Below are 27,595 nucleotides of genomic sequence, written 5' to 3'. Positions count from 1 at the left end.
CCCTCCAATTCACAAGAACTGATCCTGAATCTATAGAACATTGGAAAATGATCACCAATGCGTCCACGATTTCTAGAACCACCTCCTTGAGTACCCTGGGATGCAAACCATCAGGTCCTGGGGATTTATCAGCCTTCAGTCCCATCAGTCTACCCAATACTATTTCTCACCTAATGCAAATTTCTTTCAGTTCCTCTGTCTCCCTAGATATCTGTCCTCTAGTACATCTGGGAGATTGTTTGTGTCTTCCTTAGTGAAGACAGAACCAAAGTACCTGTTAAACTCTTCTGCCATTTCCTTGTTACTGAAAGATTAAACAGGTTTGAATGTTTTTCCCAAGAAAGCAAAGACATGAGAGAGGCTGCATAGAATTGAGTAAATGGGTTTGTCACAAAACTAAAATTTAAAACTAAAGTTAAAACTTGAGTTTAGGGTTGGATGTACAACTATACTCATTAACTCCCGGATCTATCCCCATAATCTTTATGTTAGTAATTCTCTTTTTTCTTTGCTCTCTCTCTATTAGTTTATAGTCTTTTTTTCCAGCCTCTTTTCATCTTTGTTTTTTCTTTAAAATTTTAAAAATTGAAGCTATGTAAGAACTCTATAACCAGTTTGTCGTTTATTATTATTTGTACATATGCTTTAAAAAAATTAAAAATTTAAAGAAAAAAAAAGAAAAAAAAAGAATTGGAGGTGGGATATGGTTGAATTTAGGTTAGTTGGAGAGGAAACTGCCTCGGTATTTACAGGACTTCGCTTCCTGAGGGGTGAAGTTACTGGGATTGCAGCCACAAGGTGTTGTCATGGAATTCTGTGAATATCCTGCTGCTTTTAACCATAAAATATCTTTCAAATGATTTTGTGTAGGAAGGAACTGCAGATGATGGTGAAACACCAAAGACAGACATAAAATGCTGGTGTAACTCAGCGGGGACAGGCAGCATCTCTGGAGAGGAGATATGGCTGACGTTTCGAGTCGAGACCCTTCTTCAGACTGAGAGTCAGGGGAAAAGGAGTCTAGAGATATGGATGGGTAAGGTGTGTAACCGACAGATCAAAGCAGATGCTGATAAGGAAATGTACAATGGTATATTGTTAGCTGAGGGTAAGGTGACAAGGAGGCATACAATCAGTAAAATCAATCAGAAGGACAGTGAAACTAGTTGGAGAACTGGGATGGGGAGGGACAGAGACAGAGGGTAAATAAGGGTTATTTGAAGTTAGAGAGATCAATATTCAAATGATTTCTTCAGGTTTTGTAGCTGGCTACCAGCTAAGCTGATACGTTAGCTGCTCATGGCGTGGAGGAGCACTCAACATACAGTAGAGGAACAGGTTATCAACAAGGGAGTGATTGTTGGAGAGAGATCCCTCGGGGAGCTAATAGTGAGGAAGAAAGACATTGTCCTTGGGGCTAGAGATGATGTATGGTGGAGGACAAGAGTCAAGGGTGGAGGTGGTAGTCACAGGGTGATGGGGCTGCAGAAAATGGCAAGGGGGAGCGATCACTGCACACTTGTGAGGGATCTCAGGGGTTTGAAGATGTTGGTCACAGAATAAATCACTTTTGGTGGCAGACCTGAAGGTTTAGAGGAGCTTGTTGTTCGTGGGTGGGGCAGTACTCAGATAGGGTACAGATAGTTCTCAAGATGGGGTTCAAGCAAATAGTAAGCAATCGTGGGATATATTACAGAAATTCACAGATTAATCTTGTTGGATGTAGACCCAGAAGGACCTTCTTTGGATCCATTAGGCACATGCTGCAATGCCACTGGCCTGTTGGCCCTTCTGTTACTTGCTGGATTTCTCAAGGCCTGGAAATTCTGCTATGGCGGGTTAAAAGTACTTTTTTTTTTAAATGGAAGCACTGCATTTCCTTTAGAGACTTTATCCCATGACCCTGTTCCAGGGTGAGGACTGATTGGCCGCCCCTTCAGCCATGTAAGAACATTTCTGTGGCAGAAAACAGGAAGGGAGCAGATTTTATGTAACTCGGATTTTGGTTTCAGATTTGTATCTAATTTCAAGTTCTTAGCCAATTACAACCCATCCAAGAATGAGGGTTAATATTTGCCCCCAATACTTCCCGCTGAAGAATCCAATACCATAAGTTCATTAATTCATAAGTTCTAGGAGCAGAATTAGGCCATTTGGCCCATCATGTTTGTCTACTCCGTTATTCATTCATGGCTGATCCATCTTTAACCAGGGGCCATAAGTGCATGACAGTAATTAATAATTCCAAAAGGAAAATAAGAATAGGTTTCTTTTTATTTGAGACAAAGGTTGGCATAATTCACTATGATAGGGAGTGTTTAAGAGTGAGCTTGGATGCATTCAGAATGAAATGAAATAGGGAAAGGGAATAAAAATATATTCTGAAAGTCTGAGATGAGGTAGATGGAATGGGAGATTTGTGTGGAGTATAAACACCATCACGGGTTACCTGGGCAAATGGCCAGTTGTAGTGCTGTATAATCATGTAATTTGGTACAAGTAAGAAGCAAAATTGAATCAATCCATAAAATTACAAGTAATTGAAAGATGTTTTCTCTTTGTCACTAAGTACACTGGAACAATCTGGGTCTACAGAAGCAAAATTGCTTGTGTCATTTAATCCTTCATTCTCAGAGTGCTTTGCTGCCTTTTGGATGCATTTCAGCCGCGCCTGGGCTCTCTCCTGCTCTTGTTTTAGTTCCAAATACGCATAGGAAAACGCGTGGAAAATGGAGGTTGCGGGAAACGCCATTATGAGGATCCCGCTGAGGATGCTGCTCAGAGCCACCACCCGACCCGGTATACTCTGAGGCACCATGTCACCGTATCCGACCGTCGTCATGGAAATGATAGCCCACCAATAGGAAGCCGGGATGCTGCTGAAGTCTCCTCCTTTCTCCATCTTGTTCTCCGCAAGGTACACGAGAGGCGCAAACAGCGTGACGGACACACAGAGGAAGAGAAGCAGGAGTCCAAACTCACGGATGCTGCGCCGAACGGTAAGGCCCAACGTCTGAAGTCCCAAGGAATGCCTGGCCAGGCGCATGACGTACAGAATTCTCAAGGCCCGCAATATTCGGAGCACCAGCCCCAGTTTTTCCAGATAGATGTTGCTTCCTGATGATTTGTAACCATCCCCGGGTCCTTTGTCGACCAGGAGCGACACGTAATATGGTAGAATTGCCAATATGTCGATGATGTTCAAGGGGCCCCTCAGAAATTGCCACTTGCTTCGAGCCTGAATAAAACGTAACACAAACTCCAGGGAAAACCAGGCTACGCAGATGGTTTCTATTATAAACATGTTATGGCACCACTGGGAACATTTTTCCTGTAGACAAAATGCAAAAAATAAATAAATACACTGCATTAGTAAAATAAAATGCATTATTTAAATGATTCTAATTAGCAGTTCATAGATTATGAACATCATTAATTCAAGGATTTGTTCCTTTTTCACTTATTATCTGATAAATCTTGTAATCTTTTATTTATCTTTAATATTACTGATTAAGACTTCCATTACTAATATTCAGAGGAGAGTGGGGAAAAACTCAGTTCATTAAAAACTGAAAGCTGTCAACTTAACTCAAGTCCCGTAATATTATTCTTACTAATAAATCAAAGACGTGTTCAGAGAACCAAGCACGTAGCCTATGCTAGAACTTCAGCACAAATTTAAGGAAATGTGTCATATACTGCCTTTTGGATGAAGCATTAAACGAAGATCTTGTCTGTTTTGTTGGGTGAATATGAAAGATTTTGTGTTTGAAGATCAGAGATGAGTTTTCGTGGCATTTGCATTTCCGATTACTCTTCAGATGTAAAGGAAGTTAACAAACCACAGTGTGTGCAGTATTTGGGAAAGACTATGTTCATTGATGATATTCTACCTTTCACATTCAGAAGTGCATCCCAGAGATAGCTGTGTCTTTAGCTATGTTATTCCAACACAACTACAACACTGGCATCTCCAAACCAGGACTTACTCCAAAGGGTCCTGTCAACAAAAGGCAGCATGAATCCAATCCAGTCAATTCCCACCAATCAGTCCATTCTTCATGTATATGGAAGGAACTGCAGATGCTGGTTTAAACCAAAGATAGGCACAAAAAGCTGGAGTAACTCAGCAGACTAGATAGCATCTCTGGAGAAAAGGAATAGGTGACTTTTCGGATTGAACACCTTCTTCAGAGTCTGAAGAAGGGTCTCGATCCAACATGTCACCTAGTCTATTCTTCATCACTGGTGAAGAGATGGAGGTGCAGTCAGCAATGAGTGGCAAAACAGTGCGGTCAGGAGAGCTGCCCATTCATAGCTCATTGACTCAGATTCAATCTGATCTCTGGTGCTGTCTGTGTGGAGTTTGCACATTCCCCCTGTGAGTAGGAATAAACGGGTCCTTTTCAGAATGGCAGGCAGTGACTAGTGGGGTACCGCAAGTCTCAGTGCTGGGACCCCAGCTATTTACAATATATATTAATGATTTGGACGAGGGAATTGAATGCAACATCTCCAAGTTTGCGGATGACACGAAGCTGGGGGGCAGTGTTAGCTGTGAGGAGGATGCTAGGAGGCTGCAAGGTGACTTGGATAGGTTAGGTGAGTGGGCAAAAGCATGGCAGATGCAGTATAATGTGGATAAATGTGAGATTATCCACTTTGGTGGCAAGAACAGGAAAGCAGACTATTATCTGAATGGTGGCCGATTAGGGAAAGGGGAGATGCAACGAGACCTGGGTGTCGTGGTACACCAGTCATTGAAAGTAGGCATGCAGGTGCAGCAGGCAGTGAAGAAAGCAAATGGTATGTTGGCATTCATAGCGAGGGGATTTGAGTATAGGAGCAGGGAGGTTCTGCTGCAGTTGCACAGGGCATGGGTGAGACCACACCTGGAGTATTGCGTACAGTTTTGGTCTCCTAATCTGAGGAAAGACATTCTTGCCATAGAGGGAGTACAGAGAAGGTTCACCAGATTGATTCCTGGGATGGCAGGACTTTCATTTGAAGAAAGACTGGATAGACTCGACTTGTACTCGCTGGAATTTAGAAGATTGAGGGGGGATCTTATAGAAACTTACAAAATTCTTAAGGGGTTGGACAGGCTAGATGCAGGAAGATTGTTCCCGATGTTGGGGAAGTCCAGAACAAGGGGTCACAGTTTAAGGATAATGGGGAAGTCTTTTAGGACCGAGATGAGAAAGTTTTTTTTCACACAGAGAGTGGTGAATCTGTGGAATTCTCTGCCACAGAGGGTGGTTGAGGTCAGTTCATTGGCTATATTTAAGAGGGAGTTAGATGTGACCCTTGTGGCTAAAGGGATCTGGGGGTATGGAGAGAAGGCAGGTACGGGATACTGAGTTGGATGATCAGCCATGATCATATTGAATGGCGGTGCAGGCTCGAAGGGCCGAATAGCCTACTCCTGTACCTATTTTCTATGTTTCTATGTTTCTATGACTCCATGGGTTTCCTCCTACATCCAAAGACATACAAATTGGCAGGTTAATTAGCTACTGTAAATCGCCCCAAAAGCGCAATTGAGTGAGCAATTCTAGAGCGAATTGATGGGAATGTGGAGAGTATAAAAATGGGATTTGTAATGGCTGTTCCATGTTTGGTGTGGACTGAATGGACTAAAGGATCTATATCTATGCTCTATGACTCTATTCTTATTCAGTGGCATTTACTTACCAATTACTGGCTTGCTTTGATCCTACTAGCATTACTTAGTTCCAAATCTATTAGACCAATGTGGACCAGGGAGCTGAAATCCAGTAATAGGTTGACATGAAGACAGCAGTTAGCCAAAAGCAACATAGAAGGGGTTCCTTAGGGCATTGCCCTGGGATTAATACTTCAGCTTTTATCTAGACCTGTTCATGGATTACTGTGAAGGTATTAGCTAATAGAAGGCCCTATCACTTCACAGATATCCTAATGGAGCTATTAGATATCTAAAAAACAATGGGAATTTAATGAAATATTTATTGGAAGCACATCTATATACTAATACTCCCATTTGTTTGTTTGTTTGTTCCTGAACTACAGCCAAAACGGTACACAATAGCGCGACTATTTTAGGCCCACCTTACTCACCGTCGTCCCATTGATGCTAATGGAAGAAGTTAAATTGAAATCAGTGTTATGTTTTTTAAGTTATTCACATTTTAAAGTTTAAATCTCTCTCCTAGGGAGGGAGCAGGTGGAGGGAGGGGGAGGGAGGGAGGGAGGAGGACGGAGGATAAGGGGGTTGAGGGGGATGGAGGGGGGAAGGGGAAGAGGGGGAGGGGAAGGGGAAGGAGTAGGAGGGAGGGAGGGAGGGGAGGGGGAAGGAGAGGGGAGGGGGTAAAGGGGAGGAGATGAGAATGTGCTGCACCAATGCAGGAGAGGTTTGGGCCCAACGGGTCCACTTGGTCTAGTATCCATTAAAATAACAGAAGGCCTAGGTAGAGTGGATGCGGAGAGGATGCTTCCACTAATGGGAGTGTCTTGGATCAGTGGGCATAATCTCAAAATAAAAGAACATACCTTTCGAAAGGAGATGAGGAGAAATGTATTTAGTCGGAGGGAGGTGAATCTGTGGAATTCATTGTCACAGAAGGCTGTGGAGTCAAAGTCATTGGGTATTTTTAAAGCGGAAATTGACAGGTTCTTGATTAGTAAGGGTGTCAAAGCTTATGGGGAGAAGCCAGTAGAATGGGGTTGAGAGGGAAAAATAGATCTGCCCAAGATTGAATGGTGCAGTGGACTCGAAGGGCCAAATGGCCTGATTCTGCTCCTATGATTTATGAGCTTATTATAAGAATGTATCATACATTTACTGGCTAACAATGGCTTAGTTCTTTTTTGCTCCAACTTTTCACTTTATTGATGCAGTGGAAAGATGACAAAACTCTGACTACACTGCTGCATATCTGTTATCTGATCCTTCGCTGAGTTAAATAAATCTCAATTGATCTTTTACATTAATCAAGCACGGGAATTGTTTAACTTGCATTGTAATACACGAAGCAAGAAAAGTGTACCCATCCTGATTGTGTAGTAATCCACATGACGTTGTTTAACTTCGTTAAAGAAAAATCTAACAATGAATTCCATTAATCTCAACCTAACCTTTCTAATCCAAGAAACAATTTATACGGATGAGTGAAAAATATTCTAGAAATGTGAAAAACAGAAAATCCAACCCAGTGAATACCCAAAGACAAGGAAGAGAAATTTGCTGTGAGGCATCTAATTTGTAAACTAGCACACTGCTGGAGGAGCTTAGAAGGCCAAGCAACATCTGTGAGGGGAAAGGAATTGTCGACATTTCAATTTCAGCATTCTGAAATGTTGACTATTCCTTCCCTCCCTCACAAAGGCTGCTCAATCTGCTGAGTTCCTCGAGCAGATTGTTTGATGCTCCAGATGCCAGCAGCAGCGGTCTGTTGTATATCTACTAATTCTGAAATATTGTTAACCCAATTTTAACGTACAATGAATTCCAATTAACCACGTTTAGTTTGGGTTAGAGATACAGCATGGAATCAGTTCCTCTGGCCCACCGACTCCACACCAATCAGCAATCACCCATTCACACTAGTTCTATGTCATCCTACTTTCACATCCACTCCCTAAACCCCAGGGGTGATTTACAGAGACCAATTAACCTACAAACCTGCATATATATATATTTTTGAGCGCGGAAACAGGCCCTTCGGCCAACCGAGTTCGCACTGATCAGTGATCCGTGCACACTAACACACTATCCTACACACACTAGGGACAATTTACAATTATACCAAGCCAATTAACCTACAAACCTGTATGTTTTTGGAGTGTGGGAGGAAACCGAAGATCTCTGAAAGAATTAAAACCCATGCGGTCACGGGGAGAACGTACAAACTCCGTACAGGCAGCACCCACAGTCGGGATTGAACCCGGGTCTCCGGTGCTGCAAGTGCTGGAAGGCAGCAACTCGACTGCTGCGCCACCGTGCCACCCATTTGGGATGTGGGAGGAAACTAGAGCACCCGGAGGAAACCCATGCGGTCACAGGAACAACATGCAAACTCCACACAGATAGACCCCGAGATCAGGATTGAACCAAAGTGTCTGTCGCCATGAGGCAGCAGCTCTACCGGCTGCACCAATGTGTCGCCAACTATGCAGGCTGAAACAATGCTGATGTTTTGTGGGGATTACAATGACGAATTGACCTCCATGGAGCAAAAGCAATTGAAATCAAAGTCATGTCAAAAATCGATGTCGATTTTGCACTTTCAAGCTGGTGATAGTTAGACTTTCACAAGGCATGCCTAATTAACATTGAGTAAAAATAATTACTGCTGTTCAAGCTGCATCTGCAAAAGAGAAGCATTCAATAACCTCAACAATAATAAATAGCTTGTATTAAAACCACTTTTGTGGGCCATTGTATAAAATGAGAAGACTGTCGACAGGATACATATGGACATTAAGTGAATTTATTTCCTCAGTTTAAATAACTCATCAATGCTATTTTATTTCTACTGTGCATGCAGTGCAGAGTACTTAATGATTAAACTTGTCAGCCGTATTGTACAACAGATGTATTGGGAGTCTGAGTTGGCATACTGTCAACATGACATATTAGTTGCTCATTGAAAGGCAATGCCTTGCTGTGAATGACATATCTCGAGAGATTAATCCCATTATCTGGATCATTTGGACTGCTGTTTATTCAAATAAACTGAATGTGGAATATACTGACGGAACATGAAGAAAAGTTACTGAATATAATCAGCTGCCTAAGAAATTGAGGCATGTTGAAAGAGACATTTGTGTCCCAGATGTGATTTTGTGCTGCAGGCTTAAAGCTTTTCTCCCAGTTTATTAAATTTACCTTTTCAGCAATAGAGGAATTTGCGAGAAATTCAAATGCTGATGTTTCATCCGTTCACCCAGCGAGAGACCTTGTGAAATGTTGTTTTATTGTGAAACAAAAAAGGCACTTCAGTGAGATGTGGGAATGCCTACGCATGCCTCAGGTTTCAAATTAGCACTTAAAACGCAATGTATGAAGAACTTTTCAAAAGAATTGTGACAATGTTGTCCCAGAAGAATCTAAATGTATAATCAATTGTTGGGTTTAAAAGTCAGATGAATATGTACTTGGAAGGTAATGTTAATAAAGCACATAAAGACCAAATGGGAGCATAGATATAAAATAAATAAAGTCGTCACAACACAAAATATGGTTTGAGTGGATCAATGACCTAAATAATTTTGAAGATAAACCCAAAGTACTGGAGTAACTCAGCGGGACAGGCAGCATCTCTGGAGAGAAGGAATGGGTGACGTTTCGGGTCGAGACCCTTCTTCAGAAGAAGTCTCCAATCTTCTTCAGAAGACATCTTCAGAAAATGTCTCCAGGATTTCCAATCGCAAACTGTGACCACAAGTAATGGATTCTATTTTTCTGATTTTCCAACCAGTGACTGCTCATAAATGATAGTCTGTAATGAAAACCCTCGGCTCAATTGTTAACTATCCCGAAGCAAAATTCACAAAGCCTTCTTCTTCAGAAGGAGCCGAAACGTCAACCATTCCTTCTCTCCAGAGGTGCTGCCTGTCCAGCTGAGTTACTCCAGCTTTTTGTGCCATTTTTCTTATACTGCAGCTTCCTCCAGCCAGAATACCCATGAGATCTCTGCAGTTCTCCAGTTCTGGAGATAGACGCAAAATGCTGGAGTAACTCAGCGGGACGGGTAGCTTCTCAGACTGAAGAAGGGCCTCGACACGAAAACATCACCCATTCCTTCTCTCCAGAGAGGCTGCCTGTCCCGCTGACTTACTCCAGCATTTTGTGTCTGTCTTTGGTTTAAACCAGCATCTGCAGTTCCTTCCTACACCTAAATAATTTTGTTCCTTGACTTTTGCGATAAGATTTAGTGTAATTGTAAAATAACCTCATTCGGAATTTTTATCTTGCTTTCCATTTGTCTGTCACGCTTTAGTGAAAGCAGCTTCCACGCTGTCCGCTCTGCGCTTCTGCCTTAGTCTAATGTGCCACATGCTACTTCTTGCTCCCCAAGCTTATTTATTTTGTAGTCAAATCAAAGGCAACAGGATTTCCAATCGCATACTGTGACCACAAGTAATGGATTCTATTCTTCTGTTTTTTCAACCAGAGACTGCTCGTAAACAATAGTCTTTAATTAAAACCCTTGGCCTAATTGTAAACTATTCTGAAGCAACATTCACAAAGCCTTATGCAGTCAGAATGTTAATCATATATTTGATACAATGGGTTTTGCCTGACAAAAAAGATACAACACTACAAGTACATAAAGCATATGTGTATTTGCTATTAACCTGTTCAGTGCCACCCCCGAGTATACTCGGGTCATGGTCAATAGTGGAAAAAATTGTCAGTGAACAGGTTAAGAGAAAGTGACTTTTGAAAGTTGAACTAATTCAATGGAATTTTATTTCCACATGTACCTAGGTACAGTGAAATTATTTGGTTTTGCATACAATACACAAAATACGCAAAGAATCTCCATGTATCTGACGCTGACAAAGTTATAAAAGTACTTATTAGTGTCCCCACGGTCCCTTTTTGTTCTCGGGACCCGCCCCCCTCTTTCCTGCTGGGTGCTTCTTTATTCTCAGCCCCCCCCCCGTCCTGTCAGGTCCCTCGTTCTTGGTGATTGCCCACCCCAGGCTATGGGGAGAAGGCAGGAAAATGGGGTTAGGAGGGAGAGATAGATCAGCCATGATTGAATGGCGGAGTAGACTTGATGGGCCGAATGGCCTAATTCTACTCCTAACACTTATGAACTTACGATGTTATGAAATAGGTTGAATGATCTTTTTCTTGGAAGATCTTCTTTTGAGATGACCCAATGGAAGCAGGAAGGATTTAATTAAATAAATCCAGGTTATTATCAGGAGACATGAGTTATTAATTAGGAAGCTTGGACTGGGAGGAGAAATTAATTGGAAAGATTTCATCTGGAAAGTAGTAGAGTTATGGACTAATGGAAGGCTGCAGTAGTAGATATATAATGATTTAATGACAATAAGTTACATTTATATAATCCTTTTAATGCAATAAAAAGATTATGAAAGTAATTTTCAAACTGAATTTAATACCAAATCCCATTAGGATATTAATAGACAGTAGAAAGGGGTGGCTTTCATGAAGCTACCAAAGAAGAAAATGAAGGTAGAGGGGTCCAGTTGGTGGAGGAGGTGGGGTGGGGGAGGAATGTGTGGGGGGATGGGGGGGAAGGGAAAGCCTAGGAACAGACAGCAAAAGGCATGTTCAAGATGGAGCAATGGAGATAAGGAATCCCGAAGAGGAGGACAAAAGGAGGTGATAGCAGGGAAATGGAGAATTGAGTCCATTAAGGCATTTGGCCATTGCTAAATCAAGGCATTGGTGGACCAGGAATTAAAGTAAGTCAGTGGGACAATTAAAAGGATTTGTGTTTGGAGAATGGAGCAGAGCAGCGGTTGGCCAGGCTCAATGTCAAATGGATTGATATCTGGCCTCACAGCCTTTCATGTTCGAAAAAAACATCTTTGGCAAGAATAACGTGCATCATGTGATAACGTGGAAGTGAATGTCAGAAATTAATTGTTTTTCCAACAACTTTTTTCTTCACATCCCGCCAACAGTCGCAACGGGTACTAGACTCTTATACAAGCCTTTCCAGGTGTGACCAGTGACAGAAAAGCTTGGTATTTGGGCCTTCCATGATGTCAAATCACACAAAAAAATGTGCAGAGTCAAAAAATGGTTCTGAAAAGTTAGTATGGTTATTGTAGGGAATGTTGTGGCCACTTTACATCCACCATAGCTCCAACAAACATCAATGGAATAAATGACCAGATGATCTGCTAAGGCAGATTGATTGAGGGATGAATGCTGGTCATGGTATCACAGCTATTCTTCTTCAAATACCACTGTAAAAGCTACTACGTTTCCCTGATTTAGATGAGACTTGGTTTATTACCTTTGCCAAAGATGACAAAATTACAGTATTGCCTTACGTTAAATTATTATCTCTTGGTTTATGTAATGAAGGGGAACCCATCGGGAGGGAGAGGGGAGCAGGGGGTGCCAAGAACAAAGAGGGATCCGTCTGTGGCAGGGGCTGGTTACAACGAAGATGGACCAACATGACTCTGATGAGTACTTTTGTAACTTTGTTGGTGCCAGAAATGTGGTGACTCCTTGCGTTGTTTTTTGTATGCAAAAACAAAGAATTTCACTGTGCCTAGGTACATGCGACAATAAAGTGCCATCGAATTATTGAATCATTGAATTTGAAGTTCCTTGCCTTTGACATGGACCAAGATTGCCAGGACCGTGTTCTTGCTAGTTGTGTTCTCGTTTGATGATAAAGCCGTGCACATACAGATAAGGGTGGCACTGTCTTAAATTTTAAACCTGACATTTCTAATATTATAAAATAATTGGCATGTTTGTCAGCAATTTTTGATGCCTACGAAAATAATTGATCAATGATTGGTGTTCAGATTTTTTACATGTGTTTGAGTCACCAAAATTAATTGGATTGTGTTCTTTTTTGCATTTCAAAAATAGAAATGGAATCAGATCTGCATCTACTAAATGTTTTCACCATTAACAAAGCTTCACTAATTAAAACATTTTCAATACTTGGGTAAAAATAAATAACAATTAACTTTAACAGAAACATTGCCCGAAAGAGTTTATGTTGTATAAAAGCAAAATCATATCAAGCAGAAAAATACAATTGCCAAAACAAATACATTTTAGATTGTACATGGCAGTATAATATTAGCTTGATGAGTTACCCAAATCAATATACATTTGATAGACACAAAATGCTGGAGTAACTCAGCAGGGCAGGCAGCATCTCTGGAGAGAAGGAATGGGTAATGTCACCCGTTCCTTCTCTCCAGAGATGCTGCCTGTCCCGCTGAGTTACTCCAGCATTTTGTGTCTATCTTTGGTTTAAACCAGCATCTGCAGTTCCTTAATACACATCATTTATATTTGGATTGATTACCAAAATATTAGAACCTCCTGTCCAACCAATATGAGGCTTGGCTAGGATTGTTAGATTTTTGCTCCCTCATAAAGATGGGTAAAAGATAATTATCACCAAATTTCTAATTTTCTCAATTAACTTGAATTAACTCTGAATGGAAATTGGCAGCTTTTCTTCTCATAGAACTGGGTCAATTGTGTCGAGGGAAAATATTTGTTTGCGGTTAATAGTTCAAAATGAAATCTGTATGGCCAATCATGATTACATTTCCATTGCAATCTTAGGCACTGATAAATCTCTCTCCATTTTAATCTGATGGGCTCTGATCTGACAAAGGATAGAACACAGTAGGACACAGATATGATCAAAGGTAAAAATCTTAAAGTTTGTCTGTTTGGGCCAGAATTCAGAAACCAAATTCTTACATACAAAGGTTTAATCAAAGTTTCATATTTATTTACATTAATCTATGTTTACTTGAAGTTCTCTTACTTTACCAATTTCTGTTTAATATACGGCAAAGTTTGGTTTGAGTTCTGCCGAAACATTTCCTTCTTCTACAGCAATTATCTTAAAATGGCAAAATCTTGTTTGGTATCTTCACATTAAAGCACACAAAGTTATTATAAATGTCCTTATTTGCAAAGCTTTCTCTCTCAACAACTAATTTTGTTCAGTTGAAATATTTACTATCTTTGAAATAAGAAGAAGGAAAGAACAGACATTGTACATTGCAGAGTATTTGCAATGTGCAGTCACTATTGTGATGGAGCAGAAGCGTAAGATGGAAGTGTCGGAGGAAAGGACACAGCAAAGCCAATCTATACTGGTGGTTTTGTGCATGTACATACACACACATTCACCCCATAACATGAGAACCTAAACCAGAACAGCACAGGAACAGGCTCTCTGGCCAATATTGTCCGTGCTGAATGTGATGCCGTTAAACTAATCTCATCTATTTGCATGTAGTCTATATCCCTCCATTCCCAGAATATCCACATGCCTTTCCTAAATCCTATGAAATGCCACTATCATATCCTGCTCCACTACCAGCCCCCGCTGCGTGTTCCAGGCATCCACCATTCTGTGTAAAGAAATTGCTCTGCGCATCTCCTTTAATCTTTGCCCCTCTCACCTTAAGGCTATGCCTGAAGGATTTGATCTTTTCCAACCTGGAAAAAAAGGTTCTGACTGCCCACCCTATTTATGCCTCTCATAATTTTATATACTTCTAGACAATAGACAATAGACAATAGGTGCAGGAGGAGGCCATTCGGCCCATCGAGCCAGCACCGCCATTCAATGTGATCATGGCTGATCATTCTCAATCAGTACCCCGTTCCTGCCTTCTCCCCATACCCCCTGACTCCACTATCCTTAAGAGCTCTATCTAGCTCTCTCTTGAATGCATTCAGAGAATTGGCCTCCACTGCCTTTTGAGGCAGAGAATTCCACAGATTCACAACTCTCTGACTGAAAAAGTTTTTCCTCATCTCAGTTCTAAATGGCCTACCCCTTATTCTTAAACTGTGGCCCCTTGTTCTGGAATCCCCCAACATTGGGAACATGTTTCCTGCCTATAACGTGTCCAACCCCTTAATAATCTTATACGTTTCGATAAGATCTCCTCTCATCCTTCTAAATTCTATCAGGTCTCCCCTCAACCTGTCATGCCAGAGAACCAATTCAAGTGTGTCCAGTCTCTCCTTATACCTAATACATTTAGCTAACACATAATAATATTGCATGATCCATGCAACCGTCCCTAGAAAGTTAACAACTTAAATTCCTGTACATCTCTTATCCAAAAAAATGAGGTACAGGACGCTATAAATAGCATTGAAATGGAGTGCCTGACAAGAGTGCATTTTCTCATTTCTCATCACGTCTATGCAGGTTCTCAGAGCGATCCCATCAGTTTAATTGCCCCACATATTTCTCAGCAATTGATTCTCTCTTCTGCACGTCAGTGAACACCTTACTCCTCTCCTCGCCTACACTTGGGGAGGTGGGGTTGGGTGTGGAAATTATAGTGACACTTCACACAACAAGTAGCACATCTTTGGGATGATAATAGACAATAGACAATAGACAATAGGTGCAGGAGTAGGCCATTCAGCCCTTCGAGCCAGCACCGCCATTCAATGCGATCATGGCTGATCACTCTCAATCAGTACCCCGTTCCTGCCTTCTCCCCATACCCCCTCACTCCGCTATCCTTAAGAGCTCTATCCAGCTCTCTCTTGAAAGCATCCAACGAACTGGCCTCCACTGCCTTCTGAGGCAGAGAATTCCACACCTTCACCACCCTCTGACTGAAAAAGTTCTTCCTCATCTCCGTTCTAAATGGCCTACCCCTTATTCTCAAACTGTGGCCCCTTGTTCTGGACTCCCCCAACATTGGGAACATGTTATCTGCCTCTAATGTGTCCAATCCCCTAATTATCTTATATGTTTCAATAAGATCCCCCCTCATCCTTCTAAATTCCAGTGTATACAAGCCCAATCGCTCCAGCCTTTCAACATACGACAGTCCCGCCATTCCGGGAATTAACCTAGTGAACCTACGCTGCACGCCCTCCATAGCAAGAATATCCTTCCTCAAATTTGGAGACCAAAACTGCACACAGTACTCCAGGTGCGGTCTCACCAGGGCCCGGTACAACTGTAGAAGGACCTCTTTGCTCCTATACTCAACTCCTCTTGTTACGAAGGCCAACATTCCATTGGCTTTCTTCACTGCCTGCTGAACCTGCATGCTTCCTTTCATTGACTGATGCACTAGGACACCCAGATCTCGTTGAACTCCCCCTCCTCCTAACTTGACACCATTCATGATGGAAGAAACCAGAATTCCCAGAGAGAATCCACTTGGGACAACTTGGAAACTCCACAAAGACAGCACTGGACATCAGACGTAAACCTGATTACTGGGGCTGTGGCGCAGTTTCAGCACCTACTAACGCTACTGCACCACACCATAGGGTGACTCATGGTGTAACATTTTCTCAGAACTGAAGTGCAGCCTGCATTTGATGCATTGGACTCTGGAGTAGTACTTGCAACAAAAGCTTTTTTTCCACACAAAGGCACGGATAGATATTAAAGCATTTGGTATTACAGAGCAGTGCATAGAAATTTAATCTCATTCTCCTTTAGTGCACTAAACATGTGCTGGATACCACATTATGCACACTTAGATTTCCCAAAGAAAAATTGATGAATACCACCAACAATTTGCCCTGGACCAACCACATTGAAGCTACAGCCAAGTCAGAACACCACACCTTACTTCCTCAGCGACTAAGGAGGTTCCACATGACTCCAACAATTCTTATGTACTTTCACAGGGGCACCTGAGAGAGCATGCTGTAAGGATGCATCGGTGTGATGTGGCAACAACTTTATTCAGGTGCAGGAAGTTGCAGAGAGTTGTGCTTGTAACCCAGTCCTTCGCACAAACCAGCCTTCCCCTCATCCCCCATCAACTCCATCTATAATTCCTCCATACCAATTGCGAAAGCAGCCAACACAATCAAATACCATTTACAGCCTTACCATTCCTTCTTCTCTCCTCTCCCATTGGGCAGAAGTTACAAGAGCTTGAAAGCAAATTCAGAAACAGCTTCTTCCCCAATGCTATATGACTACTGGGTGGTCTTCCAATAAATCAACGGTGTAGTACCAGTGTCCCAACCAACCTCACTGTGAGCCTTGAACTTTTTTTATCTGCACTTTCTTAAACTGTAACACAAGAATGCTGCAACACTATATTCGGCATCCTGTATTTTTCTCTTTTGTACTTGTGCTTGATTGTACTCATGTACAGAATGATCTGACTGGATAGCACAGAAATAGATTCTTTCACTGTATCTTGGAACATATTGAATTGAATTGAATAAATTTTATTAACCAAGTACGTATACATACAAGGAATTTGCCTTGGTGCTTTGCTCGCAAGTAACAAAACGGTATACAGCAAACAATTAAGAATAAAACATTATAATTTAAACATGTGAAGAATAAAATAAAATACCAGAGCAAAAGGAGGCTACAGACATTTGGTTGTTGAGTTGAGCTACTGCTCGTGGAAAAAGCTGTTTTTATGTCTGGCTGTGGCGGCTTTGGCAGTCCGGAGTCGCCTTCCAGAGGGAAGTGCTTCAAAGAGTTTGTGGCCAGGGTGAGAGGGGTCAGAGATGATCTTACCCACTTGCTTCCTGGCCCTTGCAGTGTACAGTTCGTCAATGGGGGGAAGGTTGCAGCCAACAACCTTCGCAGCTGATCGAACGATGTGCTGCAGCATCTGGATGTCATGCTTGATGGCTGAGCCAAACCAGACCTTGATGGAGGTAAGGACAGAGTCTATGATGGCAGTATAAAACTCGACCATCTTTGCCTGTGGAAGGTTGTGTTTTCTCAGCTGCCTCAGGAAGTACATCCTCTGTTGGGCCTTTTTGACTGTGGAGTCGATGGTGGCCCCCCATTTAAGGTCCCTGGAGATGATGGTTCCAAGGAACTGAAATGACTCTACAGATGTGACTGTGGTGCTGTTGATGGTGAGTGGGGGGAGGGGAGGGGGAGCTCTCCGAAAGTCTCCTAAAGTTTATGTGACAATAAACCAATACTAATACCAATGAAATTGGGTAAAATGCATTTAAAGAGGTGCCTTGGTGCAGATTCATGCACTGAAATGGGACCAGTATGATTCATGTCAGGAATACATCCAGAGCATCAAGGTCCTGTGTCTGTGCCACAGTAACTGTTGGAGAACTGTTGACAACTGCCAAGAAATCTCTCCATGCCAATTCCAGCAACAAAACGAGCTCAGCTGCCAAGGAAATGATCTAAGAAGTGAAGGAGGAAAGTCACCCCTTTCCCCTCACCAATCCCCCCTTCCCCTCCCCTCCAACCTCTCAGCCATGGATCGAACTGCCCCCTTCGACACCCATGCCACAAGTGGCCCCAAGCCATTGCAAAGCTTGAGGGTGATCTGGGGACAGGTGATTGCAGGAACAACTTGCAACAAGAACTCTGTGATCAGAGCAACACTCATTAATTCTCTGCAATACTAATCATAAAGCCCTGAAATGGGGAAATACCAAGATCAATAAGAGGGTGGAGGTCTCTTAATTCTATGTCATTCCCAGACCCAGGGCCCTGTGTTTTGAGAATTTTGAGCTAGTAACCAAGATTATAGGTTTCCTCCACAAATACTGACTTCAACCAACCGTGGAAGAAATGTGTGGGTGCCCAATATATATAGAACAAAGGACATAGACCAGTAGAGCACACGAACAGGCCCTTCGACCCACAATGTTGTACCAAACATGATGCCAGGTTAAACTAATCTCCTCTGCCTGCATATGATCTACATTGCTCCATTTCCTGCACATCCATGTGCCTCTCCTGAAGCCTTTTAAATAACATCATATTATCTGTTTCCACCATCACCCTTGCCAGCTGGCAACAATAACCTTGTGACCTACACAAGGCTAACAGTAGCCATGTGAAACACACACACACACCCACACACACACACATACACACACGCACACATACACTCACACAGACACCCATACACACAGACACTCACATACACATACACTCACACAGACACCCAAACACACAGACACTCACATACACATACACTCACACAAACACACACATTTAGGTCAATTTCAGATTACTGCTACACAAAGGGAAAACCATCCAACATCCAACTTTAATGCATCATTTGCACATTCAAAATGTGTGCCAGTGAACCAATTTTTTAGGCATAGAAACATAGAAAAATAGGTGCAGGAGTAGGCCATTCGGCCCTACGAGCCATTCAATATGATCATGGCTGATCATCTAAAATCAGTACCCCGTTCCTGCTTTTTCCCCCATATCCCTTGATTCCTTTACCCCGAAGAGCTAAATCTAACTCTCTCTTGAAAACATCCAGTGAATTGGCCTCCACTGCCTTCTGTGGCAGAGAATTCCACAGATTCACGACTCTCTAGGTGAAAAATGCTTTCCTCATCTCAGTCCTAAATAGCCTCCCTTATTCTTAAACTGTGACCCCTGGTTCTGGACTCCCCCAACATCAGGAACACTTTCCTGCATCTAGCCTGTCCAATCCTTTAAGAATGTTATATGTTTCCAAAAGATCCCCTCTCATCCTTCTAAATTCCAGTGAATACAAGCCCAGTCGACTCATTCTTTCATCATATGTCAGTCCCGCCATCCCGGGAATTAACCTGGTGAACCTATGCTGCACTCCCTCAATAGCAATAATGTCCATCTTCAAATTAGGAGACCAAAATTGCACACAATACTCCAGGTGTGGTCTCACCGGGGCCCTGTACAACTGCAGTAGGACCTCCTTGCTCCTAAACTCAAGACCTCACACAATGAAGGCCAACATGCCATTAGTTTCCTTCACTGCCCGCTGTACCTGCACGCTTACTTTCCGTGACTGATGTACAAGCACACCTAGGTCTCGTGGCACCTTCCCTTTTTCTAATCTGACACCATTCAGATAATAATCTGCCTTCCTGTTCTTGCCACTAAAGTGCATAACCTCACATTATCCACATTATACTGCATCTGCCATGCATCTGCCCACTCACCCAACCTATCCAAGTCACCCTGCAGCATCATAGCATCCACATCGCAGCTCACATTGCCACCCAGCTTTGTTTCATTTACAAACTTGGAGATGTCACATTTAATTCCCTTGTCTAAATCCTTAATATATATTGTAAATAACTGGGGTCCCAGCACCGAGCCTAGCGGCACCCCACTCGTCACAGCCTGCCATTCTGAAAAGGACCCGTTAATTCCTACACTTTGCTTCCTGCCTGCCAACCAGTTCTCTATCCATGTCAATACCCTATCCCCAATACCATGTGCTCTAATTTTGCACACTAATCTCTTGTGTGGGACCTTGTCAAGGGCTTTTTTGAAACTCCAGATACACCACATCTACTGGCTCTCCCTTATCCATTCTACTTGTTACCTCCTCAAAAAATCCCAGAAGATTAGTCAGGCATGATTTCCCCTTCATACATCCATGCTGACTTTGACCAATCATGTCACTGCTTTCCAAATGCGCCGCGATAACATATTTAATAATCGACTCAAGCATCTTCCCCACTGTAAGGCTAACCCGTCTATAATTCCCCGTTTTCTCTCTCCCTCCTTTCTTAAAAAATGGAGTTACATTGGTTACCCTCCAGTCCACAGGAACTGATCACCGTTGCATCCATGATTTCCAGGGCCACCTCCTTGACTACTTTAGGATGCAGACCATCAGGCCCTGGGGATTTAATCTGCCTTCAGTCCCAACAGTTTACCTAACACCATTTCCTGACTATTGTGGATTCCCTTCAGTTCCTCCCTCCCACTAGATCCTCGGTCCCCTAGTATTCCTGGGAGATTGTTTGTGTCTGCCTTAGTGAAGACAGAACCAAAGTACTCGTTTAACTGTTCTGCCATTTCCTTGTTTCCCATTATAAATTCACCTGTCTCTGATTGTAAGGGCCCTACATTTGTCTTCACTAATCTTTTCCTGTTGACACATCTAAAGAAGCTTTTCGAGTCAGAAAGCCCCATTTTGCACACAGGTTAATTAGATTATATTTGAGTTCATTGTGGTAGGTTTACGTTGATTGTTAAACATATTTCGAACCTTGAAAACCTTTGCCTCAGGCACTTCTCTAAAAAAAGTCCCAGATATCCTTTTACTGGCATGAACTTCACTATTGGGATCTTAGCTAATGGTCATAAAGTGAGTCGACTGCCATTTAATGGAAAAGTCGGTATTAGTCACCCTGATGTTAAATGCTGCAAGGATATAGATTTATAGTCTGAAGAAGGGTCTCGACCCGAAACGTCACCCATTCCTTCTCTCCTGAGATGCTGCCTGACCTGCTGAGTTACTCCAGCATTTTGTGAATAAATACCTTAGATTTATAAGAAGTTTCTCGCCACAGATACAAAGAACTAGTGTGACCATACAATATAGGGGCCGAACATTTGTGCAATTAGGGGACTTACCCGGTCTTCTTCCGACTTTAAATCTGGCATTGTACTAATGCAAAGACTAACTACCGTTATAGTGACAAATATAATGGAGAGGCAGGCAAACACTTTGCCAGGGAGTCCGGACTGTGGCTTCTCCACCATGTCTCGGAGTTTGTTCATGCAATGACTCAATTTGCTGTTGGCGACCGGTGGGGCATTGACCTCCTCCTCCTTCTCCACCTCGGCTGTCTCTCCTCGCCTGATCTTGGCCACCTCTCGGGCTCTCTGGATGAGCTTCCTGCGGCAACAGGGCTCAAGGTTGGCCTCGTCCACGCCCCAGTACGCCAGCTCCTCCTGGAAGGAAAGGGCGCACATGTCCCTCAGAAGCCGCAGCTTCCCAGCGGAGATGAAAGTGATGATCATGCGAAAAGCGCACGGGTTCCTGTCGAAGAAATACTCCTTGGACGCCTCGTCGTAATCGTCGCAGACCTGCACGGCTTCGTCATAGTTGCGGCAGAACTTTAGCCTCCCAAGTCTTGTCAGTGGGAACTCATCCAAAGTTCGCCAAGGCACCAGGTACTTGGCCCCCCCAACGTTGAGGACGATGTGTTGCTTCTGGTCGGTGGAGCCCGCACGGCCGACCCTTGCGGACCGTCGATAGAAAGCCCCTTTGGCAGGGCAAGTCTCGGCGTGAACTAAGGGAGCAATCTGATTCAAGAGACTGCACAACGAGTCGCTCAGGCTGTTGTCGTTGTCGCTGCCTCGGGAAATGATGGGCATGGTGGAATCAGTGCGTTACAGGGAGCGGCAGGGTCATCTGTGGACAGAGAACAGAGTTATCTGTGGACAGAGAACAGAGTTACCCCGAGACAGAGTGCGCCTTTACTATCATTACTCGGGACCGAAGCGGGACACTTAGATGTAGCAAGGAGCATTGAGCTTAGGGGCCTTGGACGGGACTCAAATGTCCTCTCGTACGGACTGGTAGAATAACAACAGGTCATCGGTCTGAACCTTCAATTTGTCAGCGTTTACAACATTTTCTAAGTGTCTCTCCGTTTTTTCCTTTGCTTGATGCTGACCATAACTCCATTCATGGGTTCTCAAGATTTTTTTTTAACCTTATCTTAATTGATCTCATCCTTACAACAATCAGTCTAAAGAAGGGCCCCTGCCTGAAACGTCCGGCCATCTCCCTCCACAGACGCTGCCTGACCCACTGAGTTCCTCCAGCACTTCGTGTTTTGCTCAAGATTCCAGCGCCTGCGGTTCCTTGGCCTCTCCGTCTTAACTAAGATAAGGATTAATTTCCCAATGCCGTGCCCACAACCATTTCCGTTGACGGTTTGGAGTTACTCAAAGAAGTATGCGTTTGTTAAGGAATAATCTAATTTTGTACTGTGCATCCGGCATTCATTATACTCAAGAGAGACACAAAAGGCGAAGGGCCGAATGGCCTACTCCTGCACCTATTGTCTATTGTCTATTGTCTAACTCAGCGGGTTAGACAGCATCTCTGGAGATAAGGGATGGGTGACGTTTCGTGCGAGACCCTTCTACCTTGTGTCTACCTTCGATTTAAACTAGCATCTGTAGTCCTTTCTTACACCCATCGCCTGTCTGGTTCTTTATGCTGCCCGGCCTCCTGAGTTACTCCAGCACTTTGTGCCTCTCTGGTATAAACCAGCATCTGTAGTTCTTTGCTTCTATATTCATTATACACACATTGGAATGCCTAACTTGACCTCTCTGAAACCTCGGATTAAAATTTTAATTGGGATTTAAAAGTTAAATTGGGCAAGGGAAGGTGAACGAGCAAAATACCCGTGGAGATAGTGTTCCCACGTCTCCATCTCAAGTCGGGGACGCGTTTTCAAACTCGCCTCTCTGGTGGGTTAAACCCGAGGTGCTGGAGAAACTCAGCGGATCAGACAGGGCTATCTGAAGAAGTTATCGCGGCTACGCTAGTGAACGGACACGGTGGTTTAAGACGTCCCTGGGGCGTCTGGTACAGGGAGAGGGTTAAGACGATTCTAATCATGAATTAACAGCAAACATATCGAACTGAAGACCACGCGGAGTAGGAACTTAACAGTCACGAAACTTACCTTCGCTGCTCCGGGACAGTTAACATCCACGGGACATTAACACCCACCGGACCATCTCTTGCATGTTCCGGGAACCAGGAGCCACAAACTCCCACAATCAAAGTTCATTGGCAGCAGAAGCTTGCCCTGAAACCGGTCTTCAGTTGCAGACGCCTTCGCTTCCCTCCGGTCTCGGCGGATAAGTACACGGTTCAAATGGCGACGCCGATACCATCTCTCTGGTGGGGGGCCAGTCCTGAAGGCGGCTGCGCTGTTATGCGGGTCTCCAGTTTACTGGGGTCCCAGAAGACAGGGGGAGGGTGGGTAGGGACAGGGCTGGTCGCTGATCGTAGGGGAGAGAGCATCAAATGCATTCCTTACACTTGAAGCGCGCACACACACACACATACACACAGAGGCTAGGCTTGGAGTCTGGATGCAAGCGACTGGCTCAATCTAGCCGACCGCTCACAGCCATGGACGAAGCTTTTGCCGATGTATCGCACTGCTCGGGAGTTTTGCAGTGCATTGGGACTAACTAACTGATATGGGGCAAGAGGGTTGAAGCAATCAAACGTGACCCAGCCACGCGGTTCGCTTGCCAACCACTTTCGTTTAACTTCATGCACACTCTTCTGGAGAGATGTGGAGGAAAGAACACTGCGGATGCTGGTTCAAATCGAAGGTAGGTTCTGAAAGAAGGGTCTCGACCCGAAACGTCACCCATTCCTTCTCTCCAGAGATACTGCCTGACCCGCTGAGTTACTCCAACATTGTTTTGTCTACCTTGGTCTGGGGAAAGTTCGCTCGAAGCGTGAAGAAAGCGCTGGTCTTGTTGCTTTCAGGCAATATGCATGCCAGTGTTTTCCCCCCCCACGATGTTAATATTCCGCCTTGATCCAGTGCTTCATGAGCGGTGTGCCAGCTTAGGCCGGGTACTGGCGGGACGTGTACACTTCACACCACGAGAGAGGAGTCCGGAGGGTGGCGCATTTCCAACTGAAGAGCGGTGCATTTTCAGATTTTTTCACCTGGACATTTCCATAGTTTCTTCGCACACTTGGTACGAGGAACGCAACATAGGCAGTCCACTCCCGAACTATCTGCTTGACCCATCTTATCCTTCGTTTGGCCTGTTTCACGTGGGGGAAACGAACAAAATATTCGAGATAAATTGTATTGGAAACGCGCGAAACGTGTGAAAATAAACAAAAGCGGTCTGCAGATTCTGGAAATCTAAAATTAACCCCCCCCCCCCCCCAGAAAATGATGAAAATAGTCAGCGGGTCAGGCCGCATCTGTGGGGTGAGATACAGAGTTGACGTGTAGGAAGGAACTGCCGATGAATGTTGGTTTACACCGAAGATGGACACGACATGTTGGAGTAACTCAGCGGGACAGGCAGCATCTCTGGAGAGAAGAAATGGGTGACGTTTCAGGTCTGAAGAAGGGTCTCGACTCGAAACATCACCCATTCCTTCTCTCCAGAGATGCTGCCTGTCCCGCTGAGTTACTCCAGCATGTCGTGTCCATCTTCGGGTTGAAGTACTTCTGCCCATCCGAGTTTGATCGTTCAAACCCCACGTGTGGATGTCGTGAGCTTCGACATCAATACTGGGCATTTGCTTCAGTTCCGGACTGGTTGAGAATCGCCCTGAGATCACATGGAACACTCATTAACACCTAGCCCGCAGCTACTAGAGTTCATCACAGTTACTTTTTTTGCATATCTTTTATTCATTTGTTCTATATCTCTTTGTATCACTCTCTATATCTCTCGTTTCCCTATCCCCTGACTCTCAGTCTGAAGAAGGGTCTCGACCCGGAACGCCACCCATTCAATAGACAATAGACAATAGGTGCAGGAGGAGGCCATTCGGCCCTTCGAGCCAGCACCGCCATTCAATGTGATCATGCCTGATCATTCTTAATCAGTACCCCGTTCCTGCCTTCTCCCCATACCCCCTGACTCCGCTATCCTTAAGAGCTCTATCCAGCTCTCTCTTGAATGCATTCAGAGAATTGGCCTCCACTGCCCTCTGAGGCAGAGAATTCCACAGATTCACAACTGAAAAAGTTTTTCCTCATCTCAGTTCTAAATGGCCTACCCCTTATTCTTAAACTGTGGCCCCTTGTTCTGGACTCCCCCAACATTGGGAACATGTTTCCTACCTCTAACGTGTCCAACCCCTTAATAATCTTACATGTTTCGATAAGATCTCCTCTCATCCTTCTAAATCCCTTCTCTCCAGAGATGCTGCCTGTCTCGCTGAGTCACTCCGGCTTTTTGTGTCCAACTTTCGGTTTAAACCAGCAATTGTAGGTCCTTCCCATACCTTCAATCAGCTGTCGAAGCAAAGACCCACAGATGCTGGTTAATAGAAACAAAGATAGCCGCAAATGACTGGAGTAACTCAGCGGGTCAGGCAGCATCTCTGGGGAAAAAGGTTCGAGACCCGACCCGAAACTCCAGCCATCCTTTTGGGCCAGAGATGCGTCGTTACTCCTGTACTTTGTGTGTATTTTACTTTAAATCAGCTGATTGAGTTTGTAACTGACTCCTGGATTATTTCCGCAAGGCCTGCAGTATAACGCAAACATACCATGTCATTGCAGACACAAGGAACTGCAGATACTGGTTTGCAACAAAACAAAAAGATATAAAGTGCTGGAGTACTTCAGCGAGTCAGGCAGCATCTCTGGAGAACACGGACAGGCGATGACCCGAAATGTCACCTTCCCCTGTTCTCCAGAGATGCTGAAGCTCTCCAGCGCTTTCTTTCTTCCCAAGTCATTGTTCCCTGAGGAACCACCCATTCCACACTCAATGGAGACACAAGAGACCACAGACGCTGGGACCTGGAACAACAACCTCCTTTAATTGCCAAAGATAGACACAAAACGCTGGAGTAACACAGCGGGGCAGGCAGCATCTCTGGAGAAAATGGATAGGTGACGTTTCGAGACTGAAGAAGCGTCCCAACCCGAAAGGTCGCCTATCCATGTTCTCCAGAGTTGCTGCCTGATACATTGAGTTACTCCAGCATTTTGTGTCTATCTTTGGTATAAACCAGCATCTACAGTTCATTTTATTACTCCTTAATTGCCACATCTGTCAGTGAGATTACTTTGTTCCATCCATGTTCTCCCCCATCTATTATTTTTACCTGTTTCAAAGATCTGATGAAACTTGAATCTGATGCTGTCTAAACAGCTGAATTTCACCAGCATTTTTTTTTCTTCTGAAAAATAGTGATTGTTGCAATGCGAACAATCCCTCCCTTCCCCCCCCCCAACCACATTCCCTCCATTTCCCCAAGAAAACTTTATTCATAAAATATACAGTTAGATCGGGATATTTACTGTATTATTTGCATTGCAAACATTCCCTTTTATTCCCTGCAAACATTTACAATGTGTCAACGTGTAACTAACATTTCAACCCCTAAACTTGCAATCAGTGAAGCTCGTGAGAGGTTATTAAGTTGGGCTCACTCCCTCAGTATTGGTTTCCGGGAGGACTCACAACAGGGCAACCTGCAATCAAACATTTGCGACAACTGCACTAATCAGCAGGTAAGCCCAGCTCCTTGCAGAATACAACAGTCTGAAGAAGGGTCTCGGTCTGAAACGTCACCTATTCCTTTTCTCCGGAGATGCTGCCTGACCCGCTGAGTTACTCCAGCTTTTTGTGTCTATCTTCGGTTTAAACCAGCATCTGCAGTTCCTTCCCACACACAGCGGGCAAACCCATTGCACTGGAAAACCAGCCCGATTCAGCAGACTATAATAATAACAATAATAATAATAATAATGCATTACATTTATATAGCGCTTTTCAAACACTCAAAGACGCTTCAGTCGACGTAAGTGTCCCTGAGAAAATAACAAATAGCTGGTGTCATCCAAAGGAGAAGTTGCTTATCTCATTGTAGAAAGTTTGGCGAATATCTGAACACAAATCTCAAAAGAAGAACAATCATAACTGTCTTTTCCTCTTCCAAGGATATGTCTTTGTCCGGGTGACCAGGGAGGGAACATATTGCGGCCCTGGCCTTACTGGGCAAGTATGTACAGGGGTTCGTATGTAGTATGTATTGCAGGTACTGGGATTTTGAGCAGCAAGCCTTAATTGCCAAAGATAGACACAAAATGCTGAAGTAACTCAGCGGGTCAGGCAGGATCTCTGGAAAAAAAAGAATGGGAGACGTTTTGGGTCGGGATCTTTCTTCAGACTGAAAGTATAGGGGAGTATGTACTGGGAGAGCTGGAGTATATCTAAAACATGGGTGATAATGATTCAATTTGAAAATGTGGTAAAGATGTCAAAAAGATTTTATTTAAATATACAGTACATCCATTTGGCAAACCAATTGAAGTTCAATTTTGGAGAGGCAATACAAGGAACTGCAGATACTGGCTTGCAAAAAACCCTCACAAAGTGTTAGAGTAACTCAATGGTTCAGGAAGTATATCTGGAGA

General features: G+C 43.6%; 2 protein-coding genes across 2 annotated transcripts in view; one reads left to right on the top strand and one right to left on the bottom strand.

Annotated features, from left to right (window-relative positions):
• Positions 1-2,060: 2,060 nt before the first annotated feature.
• On the bottom strand, positions 2,061-23,242 carry kcng4a (potassium voltage-gated channel, subfamily G, member 4a). Its single transcript, XM_078401768.1, has 3 exons — positions 23,135-23,242; positions 21,060-21,843; positions 2,061-3,331 (listed from the first exon to the last, which is right to left on the bottom strand). The coding sequence occupies exons 2-3, from the start codon at positions 21,804-21,806 to the stop codon at positions 2,531-2,533; spliced, it is 1,548 nt and encodes a 515-aa protein (XP_078257894.1). The 5' UTR covers positions 21,807-21,843; positions 23,135-23,242; the 3' UTR covers positions 2,061-2,530.
• A 509-nt stretch (positions 23,243-23,751) lies between these two features.
• wfdc1 (WAP four-disulfide core domain 1) overlaps positions 23,752-27,595 on the top strand; it is a 201,204-nt gene continuing 197,360 nt past the window's right edge. Inside the window, exon 1 of the mRNA XM_078401553.1 lies at positions 23,752-23,798. The gene's annotated coding sequence lies outside the window, so the exon portion shown is untranslated. The remainder of the gene's footprint in view (positions 23,799-27,595) is intronic.

This window comes from Rhinoraja longicauda, chromosome 6 (genome assembly GCF_053455715.1).
Source record: "Rhinoraja longicauda isolate Sanriku21f chromosome 6, sRhiLon1.1, whole genome shotgun sequence".
NCBI classification, from domain to species: domain Eukaryota; kingdom Metazoa; phylum Chordata; class Chondrichthyes; order Rajiformes; family Arhynchobatidae; genus Rhinoraja; species Rhinoraja longicauda.
Note: the sequence above shows the minus strand (reverse complement) of the source record. Positions and strands in the feature narration are given on the sequence as shown.

Excerpts from the sequence above, each read along its gene's own strand:
- kcng4a (XM_078401768.1), bottom strand. The coding sequence starts at position 21,806 with ATGCCCATCATTTCCCGAGGCAGCGACAACGACAACAGCCTGAGCGAC. Across the intron at positions 3,332-21,059 it reads TAAAGTCGGAAGAAGACCGG|GAAAAATGTTCCCAGTGGTG; the intron begins GTAAGTCCCCTA and ends TTTTGTCTACAG.